Below are 12,829 nucleotides of genomic sequence, written 5' to 3'. Positions count from 1 at the left end.
GAATTTTAGGAGAATAAAGTCCAAATTTGAAGAGATAAAAGTTACATTCTAACCAGAAAAAAATTCATTTTAGGAGAAACATTTATAACATTATGAGGAACATTATGAAATCTTAAAGAAAATAAGGTACAGTCATGACAAACAACAAATTAAGTGTCTTTAAAATATGCCTAAAATATGCCTTTCTTTCCTAATATTCTGAATTTATTCTCAGAAAATTGCAGCTGTTTTTTGTGCATTTTTGCTGTTGCTTTTTTTTTTTTTTACATTTTCCAGAGATTTCAAATTTCTTCTATTTTTCCTCGTAATTATGAGTTTCTTCCCATAATATTTGGACTATATTCTCATAACCTTAAATCACTTTACTCCAAAATGACACAGTTTCTCAAAATATTCTAACTTTTTCAATGTATTAATTCAACTTGCTACTAAAATCATTATTATTATGATATTAGAAAAGAGTCTTAATAATTTAAAACAGCTGGATTTTTAGGAGAATAAAATCCAAATTTGAAGAGATAAAAGTTACATTCTAACCGGAAAAAAGTTGTCATTTTAGGAGAAACATTTGTAACATTATGAGGAACATTATGAAATCTTAAAGAAAATAAAGTACAGTTATGACAAACAACAAATAAAGTTGTGGTTGTAGAAAAATGAGGTTGGGGTAAAAAGTTCTGATATGATGTGAATAAATATGTGAATAAATATAATATATGAGAATGTCGGCGGGCCGCGGCCGCGATGGATGGCACGCATGCACGCACAAACGTAGCCACGGGTGCACCGCTTATTTCCCCCCCGACCCACTTCCTCTTCTTTTCATGGACCAAAGTCAGCAGAGGAGTTCAAGGCCTTTTGGGGCAAAGTACTGCTGAGAGGGTTGGAAGCCTTGTCGGTCAGCACCTGTATATTTTTAGATATTATTATATGTACGTATGTTATATATTTTAATATGACAAAAACAAAACTGGTCAAAAAGAGATACAAAAAACAAAACAAAAAAACTTCCAGGAAGAAAGATAACCGTAAAAAGCTTTAGCACAACATGCCAGGAGCTGCACCACGCTGGTGAGGTTCGGCAACAATCTGGCAAGCAGTCTTAACAAGTCTCCCAGCAAGGCTTAAGAGGGTCTAACTGCTGATTGGCCACGGCTGTGGCGGTGAGGCCAGCAGGTTTGTATCCCCCCTGGGGAGCCCTATACAGGTGTTTCTCATTGTGTGCTGACCTCAAAAAGTCCCCCTTTCTTTAATATTTCATCCCTAACGACTAAAATGATACTGGCAATTTATTCCTGTCAAACTTCTTTGTCATGAAAATATGCCTTTGTTTCCTAATATTCTGAATTTCTTCTCAGAAAATTGCAGCTGTTTTTAGTGCATTTTTGCTGTTTTCTTTTTTTTTTTTTTTTACATTTTCCCATAATATTTGGACTTTATTCTCATAACTTTAAATCACTTTACACTCAAAATATTCTAACTTTTTCAATATATTAATTCAACTTTATTAATATAGGGCTGCACGGCGTTCGAGTGGTTAGCGTGCAGACCTCAAAGCTAGGAGACCAGGGTTCAATTCCACCCTCGGCCATCTCTGTGTGGAGTTTGCATGTTCTCCCCGTGCATGCGTGGGTTTTCTCTGGGTACTCCGGTTTCCTCCCACATTCCAAAAACATGCTAGGTTAATTAGCGACTCCAAATTGTCCATAGGTATGAATGTGAGTGTGAATGGTTCTTTGTCTATATGTGCCCTGTGATTGGCTGGTCACCAGTCCAGGGTGGACCCCGCCTCTTGCCCGAAGACAGCTGGGATAGGCTCCAGGACCCCCCACGACCCTTGTAAGTGGTAGAAAATGAATGAATGAATAATTCAACTTTATGCTACTAAAATTCATTATTATTATTATTATATTATAAAAGAGTTTTAATAGTTGGACTTTATTCTTACTGTTACTGCCAATTTTTGCATTTCTGCCGTTTTATACTATACGTTTTCACTACTTCAACTTTGCTCTTGTACATACATTTTCTTCTCATAATATTCTGATTTTATTCCTATAATATTCTGATTTTATTCCCATAATAGTTTGACTTTATTTTGGTAACATGAGCAGCCATGCAAGCATCCACGTCGATATGCTTCTGCTCATCCTCACAAAGACGACGTTTGTATGCTGGAGGAGAAGGTTTGGTTTCTAAGAATGAGCACACAGCAGAGAAAGTGGGTCAGAATGTGAGGGGGGAGTTCGGGGGGGTGGGGGTTGTTGTAAAGAGAGAGAGAAATAGAGAGAGAGAGAGCGAGAGAGTCACTTTTCATAACTTCAGCTTGTTCTTTTTTGGAGACAGAGCAGACAGCGTGATTTCAAAAGCTTTATTCCAACTATCATCATCAAGCAGAACATTAAAGCCAAATGAGCGACATCAAAACCCGACAATGAACTGGACCGGAAAAGAAAGCAAGACCGTTGGCTCCCATCGGGTCAGGGTTCCATGGAACTGGGATGGGACGTCGGATGTGGTTCTCAAGCGTTGTGTACAATCTGACGTGGTGGCGACACTCGGCCAAGAACAAACGCACCTCCTGTGCCATCCCATCACAGTGAAGATATCAAAAGGTGGACTTTATTGAAAAGAACGGCAGGTAAAAAGTGCTGGACTTTACAGTAAACGCATGGAAAACAAAAGGCTGAGTCACCAGCTTGCTTCTATACTGTATCTCCTACAAGACCACACATTGTGGTATTTCAGCAGAGGAGGAACCGCAATGGCCCACAAGAATTTAGTAGGACTTTCAAATGTTTGTTATTGAAAAAGAATAAATGAATGATATTGTAATCCAGTGGCCCCCAGAAGTAAGTAAACAATTGGCTTTGTCCAATTTCTTTGTTTATTCAATTAATAAAAAGAAATCCAGGGCGTTCCTTACCATCAGATTGGGTAGGATAGGCTTTGCCTGCATTTAGAGGTGAAAACAACATGAAAAGCAAGGGCGGGAAATCAATCAGCACAAAAGAAGATAGGAAGGTCAGGCTGGAATAAAAAAAAAATCATAACTCTCAACTTTTCTTTCCCCATTTTTGCTGTTGTTTTTTTCTACTTTCTACTTAAATAATCTTCAGAAATCTTCTCATATTTTTTACTTCCCATAATACTATAAGTTTTTCCCCCAACCCAATTTAAATAGTTAATAGTTAATTAATTAAATAGTTCATTTTTTAATTTAAAAAAATATGACGACCTTATTTTGTTTTCTTTGTGTATCATAATATTGCCACTTCAAAAAAAGTTTTCTTTAATATTTCACCTCCAAGCTACTAAAATTATGTTTTTTTCTTTGTAATATTATGAAATTATTTTCTTAAAATTACTATTTTTTTGTCTTCATATTTTGACTTGATTCTGGTAAGATTACGTCTGCTTTTTCATTGGCAAATTATTTCAACTGCGTTTGAGTACTCGTGGTTATGGTTTTATTTACATCTGATTTTTTCTGGACATTATGATTTTTTTTCTGCAACCAAATCTTTGGAAATTGACCCATAAAATATATATTTTTTCTCATGACAATTTCCCCTTTATGCTACTAGAAGGATAATATATAATTCAACCTTGTTCTTGGAAAATGACGACGTTTTTTTTTTCTCTTTTGACTTCATTCTTATAAAATGAGTGCTAATTTTCCACAATAGCTATGATAATATTCTCATAATATGAGGACTTTAAAAAATAACATCTATTTTCTTCAATAGTTCAACTCATCTGTGTTCCTAAAATGATGTTATTGTTTCCAAAAATTATATTTTCAGATAATTCAAGTACATATTGTTCTGGCTTTATTTCCATAATAAAGTTTTTCTTGTGATGTTATAACTTTTCCCCCAACCAAATCTTTGAATGTATTTGTTGTTTTGTTTGTTTCTCAAAATGTCTTTTCATCTTTAACAGTTGACATTTATGCAACTAGAATGATAATATTATGATGTTAATGAAATGAGGATTTTTTTTTCTCCCCCCAGGCTGCTCTCTGCTTTTCATGTTGTTTTCGCCTCTAAATGCTGTGCAGCGATTGAACCAGCAATGTCCCGACACATGCTAAATCACAACACTTTTTGTGTCCAAATGTGACATTTTATTGTGTTTTTGTTGCCAGTCGGTTCGCCGTGTGCTTGCGCTACCCGGTGAGGCTCTTCCTCAGCATTTCCTACTAAATTCTTGCCAGTTTCGGCCACATCCATATCGTTTTACAATGCAGAAGGCACGCAAAGAGCTTATCATACGTTTAACAATTGACTGCTTTAAGAAATTGATTGCACAAATGCATGTTCTCCAAAGCAAAAGATCCTCAGCCTTATACCGAGCCCTGCGACGTATCACCGTGTAGTGGAACGGAAATACTCAGCAAAAGCAGTAAAAACACTGACTATTAAAACGGGATTGTGGACAATCTCTACAGCTGCAATTCCTTTCATCTTTTTCTGCTTATTTTTTAACCTTTTTTCTTATCTTCATAGCGATTTCAACCACGTACTGTACTTCAGGCTATTAGCTTCCATCCTTTAGCACCCAAATCAGTTGCTTTAATCAGCCCCTTGTTTCGGAGAAATAAAAAAGGTTGAAAGAGTTACTGTATTTTCAGAACTAGAGTATAGCAAAAAACATCAAAACCACTAAACGCACACGAACGCAACACAAAATGCCCTTGGAAAGAAGCTCACGGAAGCAGCATTAAAAGTTAAGACATAGAATACCCAGAAAAGAATGTCCTTCATTCATCACCAAGATGAAGACATTTTCATGTCCTTCTTGACAGACAGAAATGGAGAGATTTAACATTAAAAATCTTTTTTCTCTCGTCGTGTTTTTATTGCCACTTTTATCAGCTTATATCATTGAGAGAAAAAACATGAACTTCCATTTATGGGACTTTTTCTTTTTTTGCAGTTTTAGTGATGTGGTCGTTCCTCGAGATCAGGGGTGTCCAAACTTTTTCTGCATTTTGTTACTATCAATGTTGCAGCTTTCTGCTACTAAAATTAGGTTATTTTTCCTTAGAAAATTAGCAGTTTTTTCTGGTGAAAATAGCGCTGGTTTTGCTTTTTTCCTCCCATAACATTATGTCTTCATTCTCATCGTATTTGGACTTCATTCCCATCATATTATAACTTTTTCCCAAACTAATTTTCCAAACCTTTATTTTGTTTTGTTTCTCTTATTACAAAAATTTACTTTAATGTTTCAACTCTACGCTACTAACATGAAGTTATTTTTCCATCCTAATATTAGGAAAACCATATTAGGAATATTTGGAATTTAGTCTGATAACATTGCAGCTTTTATTCGCATTAAAATATATAAATTTTTCTTAATATATTGACTATATTCTAGTAATATTAGTGTTTTTTATGTTAAATTTTGTCATTTTTTTCATCATAATATTTTCCCTTTATTCCCATAATATTATAAGAAAGTTTTCCAAAACTTTATTTTGTTTAGTTTGTTTCTCATCTTTTAAAAAATATTTTTTCTTTAATATTTAATTTCTGTGCTAATAAAGTTATATTATTTTTTTCTCCTTATATTACAATGTTATTTTCATAAAATTGCGACTTTTTCCTCTTTGTATTTTGACTTTGTTCTTGTCAAATTACTGCTGATTTTCCCAGTTTGCCGCAGTTTGGACACCCCTGCTCTAACTCAACATTTTTGAGTTTGGGGGGAGTCTTTTGGCTCCTTCCCTCCTCCCTCCCCCCTCCTTCCTGCCTCCTCACTCATTCCAAGCACCTTAGAAATAAATAATTAGCGCTGCAATGAAAGTTCGGCCAGCAAAATACAAGTAGATATTAACTAATAGGTGAGGTTATTTTCAACAGCACATATGCCCCCCCCGAAGGTTCACTTGATAATTTCAGTCATCAAAATGTCATCAAGAATATCACAGACACATAAAGCCCAAGCCCACAATCTCCTAGAAAAGAGTATAAAAATGATCTTACATAGTTTTTTTTGTGTTGAGTACAATACCAATATTCAATCAAATGAGCGCTGAATTAAACTGAAACTGGATGACTGAGCTACAATTCACTTGCATGGAAGAATTAGGCCCCCCCTGACTCATTGATTGGGCCTGTTGTGTACTTAGCACTAGCAAACGTTTCCGCTGGGTTGACAGGGAAAAGGCATGTCCATAATAATGAAGAATTTCACCTCTTGGTCCAAATCAAACGTGTTCTAGAATCATGCAGATGCATGCCGGAAAGGGAAGGAGAAGGTCTGTGATGATTCATGGCTGATATTTGGAGGGTTGGAAGCCGGCTTGGAGAGACTGGAGGAAAAAATGCTTTCCGTGAAGAGATGATTATATCACGGCAGTTCCCTTCTGGTTGCCTGCTGAGAAACGGAACACGGAATTAGCATCGACACGAGCGTGCCGAAGATTACAGAAAGTCCTCCCTCATGCAACGGTGGATGGTGACTGGTTACTGCGGCATCATTGTGGAAATGTCCACAATTAGGGGTTATATCAGGACACCACGTCAATCAATTCAAGAAAAAAAGCAAGACAAGGTGACCAGTGAGGAGTCATACGTGTTGCTAAAGCATGCACAAGCAGGCGTCATCTTTTTTTTGCCATCACTTTGTCCTGGATTTTGGCCGAGCCGGCCAGATGTGCACGACACGACTCTGACCGGCAGCCAATTTCATTCTAATCTCTGCTCTCGGTAAGCTGATAGGTTTCCACCCTTGAGAGCCCGGCCAATTGAAATGATCGCTGAAAATGGCATGGCAATGGCGCATAGCTAGTGAGGGAAAACGCAGGCAACCCGAGGATTTTTACAGCCAACCAAATTCAACTGAAAAAAAGTTGGAGAAATATTGGCTCTACGACACGTAGATAGCAACCAGCATACCTCCAGTTGTAGAACGGACTTCCTTTCATTTTGAGTACTTCGGAACAGAAGAAAGAGACAAGTTGAACAATAGGTGAGAACGTACAATGCACAGACACCATGAGCATCATCGAGAAAGGACGATAAACATCAAGGATGCACGACAACGACGTCATACCGATAAATCCCATCACATTAAAAAATAGCCTCTAAAAAAACACTTTGATGACGCCAGATTACCCGTACTGTGAGGGTGAGGACATCAAACGTTCCTTTTTTCTCCTGCCTGTGATGTTATCGGACTGTCATAACTTCCTCTAAACTCACTTGTAAACAAACGTTCACTTTATGAGGAAGACGATGGGGAGAAATAAAATACCATCCAGCAAACAAAACACCTTATATAAGCCACCTTTTGAAAAGTGGAAAAGGTTTGCCAGAGACCTCCGTGGCATCATGCTAGCTGTTCGGAGCATGTGCCCGCATACAGTGCACCTTGCTGGGGCACACCAGGTGGCTCCTCCCCCTCTGTACTATGCTTCTCCTGATTACAAAAAAAAAGATATTGTGCATCGGAGCTGTCTTGGGGCGACAGGCGGGGTCCACCCTGGAACGGTGGCCAGCCAATCACAGGGCACATATAGACAAACAACCATTCACACTCACATTCATACCTATGGACAATTTGGAGTGGCCAATGAAGCTAACATGTTTTTGGAATGGGGGAGGAAACCGGAGTACCCGGAGTACACGGGGAGAACATGCAAACTCCACACAGAGATGACCGAGGGTGGAATCAAACTCGGGTTTTCTAGCTGTGTGGCCTGCGCGCTAACCACTCAACACGGTGCAAACTATTAGTGTATTTATTTTGACATTATTTATAATGAAGAAATCATATTCTCGTTAATGACACAAAAAATATAAAAATTGCTAAAATATGCATTTTTGCACTTTTTTGTCAGTAGGTTGTATTGAATCAGAAAACAGCCTGATTTATGACTTCATACAATTTGCAAAAAACACGGTCGAGTGAAGGCGTGAAATTGAAAGTGACGAGGGATGACTGCAGTCGGTGGAGTCGGGATTCGGAGCGGGACCGTCTTTAACCATAGAGTTTGCGCTGGACTCTATCCTGCTTAAGATGCACCAGACTTCCTTATGATGCAGCTCATTCAGCACATCCTGTCCTTGAAGGGAACCGTCCCGTGTCTGCTTTCTTTGACCTGGGATAAATGACCTACATACCACGTTAGACATCGAACAGTGGAACATTATCTGTGTGTGGGTGTGTGCATATGGGGGGGGGGTGTATTTGTTTCGACCTAATTATTCAATGTGATTGCTTGTTGGCTCTTTCAATACTACTAATAATTAACTGTGATCAGGTCTTTCAGCACTTTTACCCCCTGCCAAGATGATGACCACGCCCCCCTCCCCCATCCATTAGTTTTTTACTTACTCCGCATCACAAAGGGATATGCCTGACTAGTAAAATATGCATAATTAACCAAATTTGACCTATTTTTGGACTAAATTAGGCATTTTCAAGTACAAAAATGGCTTAATGACCCAACATACAAATATAGGTAATTGTAGTATTCTACATTGGTCACTAGGTGTCAGTAATGTTACATTGATGAGACAGTAGGCACTCTATCCATGCTAACGTGTATATATGTATATATTATATACCATTTATGTGTTTTCTCTGATTTTGTTGGCTAATATGGATGTAATATGTTTGTGCACGCATTGCTCTTATAAGAAAAGCATCACCCTACATGTTGCATAGAATGGTACGCACCTCCAGGGTGGACGCTCTGGACTCTGTGGTCTCGCTCGGTCCTATGCTCCTGGGTATACTGGACACAAAATACCCGGCTCCTTTGGGAATTATGGGCTGTCTCACAACCACTTTGCCTTTCCTGGTCTCTGCCAGGAACAGACTGTACCAGTAGGCGTCGCTGGAGATCAGAGTGGAGTCCGCGATGGTGGAGCTCCTCTGGCTGATCACGCTGTTCCTGCTGATCACGCTGTTCCTGTTCACCGGTGGGATCTTGATGGCCTTCGGTTTTGGCTTTTGACACTTCAGCACAATAATAACCAAGATGGTAATGAGCAGCAGGAAGGAAACGGCGCCCAGGCCGATGACTAAATACAAGTTGAGGTCTGTGAAGACGTCGTACTCCAGCGGCAACTCTGTGGTCTCTGAAAAGGCCATAGCGTTTTCCACTGTGGATATTTTAACGGTGACGGTGGCGGAGAGAGCGGGGTCGCCGTTGTCTTTGGCGACAATGACGAGACGTTGTTGCCGGGGGTCTCGGTAGCTGAACATCCTGGTTGTCCGAATCTCGCCGTTGTATTGGTCCAGACTGAAGAGGCTGCTGTCGCTGATTTGCAAGAGCTGGTATGTGACTCGGGCGTTCTGCTCGGAATCGGCATCGATGGCGATCACTTTGGCCACCAAATGTCCCTTATCCGTCGACCTTGGTATCACCTCTTCCACCACAGACCCTTGTGCCCGCCACGGCGACACGATGACGGGGGTGTTGTCGTTTTGGTCCAGAATTATGATGTGAACCGTCACATTGCTGCTCAGTGGAGGAACACCCGAGTCCCTCGCCTCGATGTGGAAAAGATACTCCCTCTCTCTTTCGTAGTCAAACGTCTTGAGAGCGTAAAGGTCTCCGTTCTCTGGGTTGATGGAGAAGAGCATCGACATGGACGTGTTCACGATCTCTTTCTCCATTATGAAATACACCAAGTATTGGTTCTCATTCAGATCCGGGTCAAAGGCGCTCAGAGACGTGAGCAACGCCCCCGGTAGGTTGTTCTCCATAACGTGGATGGTGTAGAAGGACCGGGGGAACGTGGGCGCATTGTCGTTAATATCATGAATCTCCAAGGTGAAGGTCTCGCTTTCACTCAGCGGCGGCGAGCCTTTATCGGACACTCGCAGCGTGATTTCATATTTGCTCTGTATCTCTCTGTCCAGCGGCTTTGAGATCAGAAGCTCAAAGTAGCCCTCGGAGGACGGATGGAGGGCGAAGGGCAGGCTTCCCTGCTGACTGAGGCTGAGCTCCACCTCGCCGTTGTTCCCGGAGTCCCTGTCGCCGACGCCGACCACCGCGATCAGCGTCCCCACGGCGGCGTTCTCCATCACGGCGCTTTTTAGCGACTTAATGGTCAACTCGGGGTAGTTGTCGTTTAAATCTGTGACGGACACCATCACCTTACAGTGACCCGACAGCGGGGCGGCCCCCCTGTCCTGAGCTTGGATGTGCATCTCGAAATTCTGACTCTCCTCAAAATCAATCACGCCCTTCACCTTGATCTCGCCGGAATTTGGGTCAAGCGAGAAGAGCTCCTGGGTCTTCTCAGATGTGTAGAGCGTGTACGAGTAGAGCAACTGGGCGTTTGTGCCTTCATCCAAATCTGTTGCGTTTAAAGTCATAACCACGCTGCCGGCAACGGTGTTCTCCGAAACGTCCACTTCAAATACGGCTTGGCTGAAAACGGGGGCATTGTCATTGATATCCAGCACGTTAATAATAATACTGGCTGTACCGGATCGGGGAGGAACCCCTCCATCCACGGCGGTTAAAATCAGATGATGCACTTGATCCATCTCCCGGTCCAGATTGCCATCAAGAACCAAGTCGACATATTTGGAGCCGTCGCTGCCAGTTTGAATGTCAATGCTGAAATATTTGCTCTTGCTTAGGTAGTAAGTCTTGATGGAATTAGCGCCAACATCTGCATCTACAGCATTTGTTAAGGAGAATCTCTCACCGGGAGGGGTTGCCTCGGAAACATCCAAATAAATGGTCTTCCTCCGGAACACTGGCGCGTTGTCGTTGATGTCCATGATCTCCAGCTCGATGTTAAAGATACGTATGGGGTTTTCGAGTATGACATCCATTTTCAGGAAGCATGAGGTTGTTTTCGTCATGCAGATGCTTTCCCTGTCGATCTTCTCACGGATGATCAGCTCACCGGTGTCTTTGTTGATGTCGAGGTAATTTTTGCTGTGAATGACGTCCAGCTTGGCTTGCCGTTCCACCATGCTGCGCACATCCAGACCCAAATCCGTGGCCAGGTTCGCAACAAAGGAACCCTCTTCCATCTCCTCCGGAATGGAGTAGCGGGTGATGGCGAGCGCGGACCCCCACAGTGCGTTGAATGTCACGGCGGCGAGGAGGAGCGCTTGTGTCCGTGAAGGTGCCATCGTGCCGTCTCAAATGCGTGCAAACGTTCAGGCTGTCTGGATGTGAGGACGCGCCGGTGTCATTCTTGCCTCCACGCGTGGGAGCTGCAGCAGGCAGGCCACGCACGGTGCACGCGCAGCACCGCTGATCCTCTGCAGGGGCGTGTGCAGCGCTTGTGGGGGCTGGCTTGGGGTGGCCTTGCTCACGTGAAGGGAGACCCTTTCTTGCCTTTAAAGACGTTCATTAGAAATAACCGAACCCTGAAAGTCTGCAGTTTGTGTTGCGTTTTTATATTAAGCCCGTCCGCGTGTAATATTTCTGTTACATTTTATTTATTTATCTGTTGCAAACCCGATTCTACTGCCTCGCAGTTTTCTAATGTAATTAATCGTTAATAGCGTTTAAATTAGATTTTCTTTGCGGGTTACCATAGCAACCTTGAGTTCGGCGACTGTGTGTGCCTGGGCCTGATGTACGCTGACATTGTGCATCATTAGTACCTGTATTTTGGCGCTATCTTGTGGCGAACGGGAGAACTGCGTGAACATCCGGGCGTATTACCCCTCATACAGGTCCATACGACTAAAAATAAACATGAAAATAAACAAAAAAAACCTGCAAAAATTATTAAAACAATAATAATAACAAAGACAAAATATCGAGCCAGTAAAGGCATAATTTGAAGGTAGACAAAAATTGTAATTGTGATCTTCACCAGCGTATTTGCCGCCCTGGCGTCAATCAATGGTGGTCAGTGTGACTTCAAGGTCTCAAGCACAAAATCTAGGAAACCATCAAGGTGACCAGGAGACACACCAAGGTAACCAAGACATCACCAAGGCCGCCAGGCCGCCCAACAAGGGGACCAGGACACCCATGGAGGGCACCAGACTAGGGGACTATCATTTCATTTTTTATTTTTATACCAACCAATGTTGATATGCTGAAACCTTTTTTATATTTAAAGAAAAAAAACAGCCAGCAACTCATCTTTTTTCATATCAGTGACAAAGTGGATTATATTAGTACCACATTTGAACCCTTATGCACAGAATAGTTGTACTTTTGTTATGCTGGGTGACAGCTGAAGAGTGTTATATAGGACCCTGAGATGCGGAGGCATTGAAAATTAAAAAAAGAGTTTATTAAACAAAGGATGTCCAACACGTGTGTGATGGGAAAATTTATATTTCACAGGTATAACATAGGTTACACATTGTTTGAATTACTTTAAGGCCTTTTGTGGACCTTCAACATTTGTATCCGAGCACATCCTGCTGTTCCTTCAAAGATGGTGGCACAGCAGGAGGCTATCTGTAACCTGGGGTTAGGGGCAGTGTCGGAGGAGGTCATTCTTTGATCAAAGCTTTACCTTCATGGGAAAAGGGGACATCAGGATGTCCCACCAAATGGCTGACCCTAGGAGGTTGTCTCACATGGGTGTGACAAACCGTGCCAGAAGAATGGGTGTGAAGGCTAACCCCCATACATGAGGGTGGCATCGGGGGAGTGACAAGAAAGTCTCTTTTCTCTTGTAATGTAATTCATTTGCATGCTATGGAGTATAAAAGTTCCAGCCAAGAGACCACTCTGGGCCAGACACCTACAGACCGCCATGCATACTGTGTGTTGTCTGACCCCTTTGTTTTGCAAAGGTAATAAAAACTGCCAAAGCTATGTATTTATTTCAGGCATTCTCTATCCTACTTGGGATGATAGAAATTTTTTCCA

The 12,829-nt window shown here is 41.5% G+C and overlaps 1 protein-coding gene across 3 annotated transcripts; it reads right to left on the bottom strand.

The window, feature by feature from the left end:
- Positions 1 to 2,357: 2,357 nt before the first annotated feature.
- LOC131132633 (protocadherin alpha-C2-like) lies at positions 2,358 to 11,197 on the bottom strand. 3 transcript variants are annotated; one of them, XM_058078446.1, is made up of 3 exons: positions 8,695 to 11,197; positions 6,909 to 6,945; positions 2,358 to 6,387 (listed from the first exon to the last, which is right to left on the bottom strand). In XM_058078446.1, exons 1-2 carry the CDS (start codon positions 11,116 to 11,118, stop codon positions 6,934 to 6,936), a joined length of 2,436 nt encoding a protein of 811 aa, XP_057934429.1. In that variant the 5' UTR covers positions 11,119 to 11,197; the 3' UTR covers positions 2,358 to 6,387; positions 6,909 to 6,933. The 3 variants fall into 3 exon arrangements, with proteins under 3 accessions (XP_057934429.1, XP_057934427.1, XP_057934428.1); XM_058078444.1 differs by lacking the exon at positions 6,909 to 6,945; XM_058078445.1 differs by lacking the exon at positions 6,909 to 6,945 and having other exon boundaries at positions 2,358 to 6,384.
- Positions 11,198 to 12,829: the final 1,632 nt, after the last annotated feature.

The sequence above is a fragment of the Doryrhamphus excisus genome, chromosome 7 (genome assembly GCF_030265055.1).
Source record: "Doryrhamphus excisus isolate RoL2022-K1 chromosome 7, RoL_Dexc_1.0, whole genome shotgun sequence".
NCBI lineage: Eukaryota > Metazoa > Chordata > Actinopteri > Syngnathiformes > Syngnathidae > Doryrhamphus > Doryrhamphus excisus.
Note: the sequence above shows the minus strand (reverse complement) of the source record. Positions and strands in the feature narration are given on the sequence as shown.

Coding starts and splice junctions, on each gene's coding strand:
- LOC131132633 (XM_058078444.1), bottom strand. CDS start 11,118: ATGGCACCTTCACGGACACAAGCGCTCCTCCTCGCCGCCGTGACATTC. Junction 6,388..8,694: donor CCAGAGCGTCCACCCTGGAG/GTGCGTACCATT, acceptor TCCGTTTCTCAG/CAGGCAACCAGAAGGGAACT.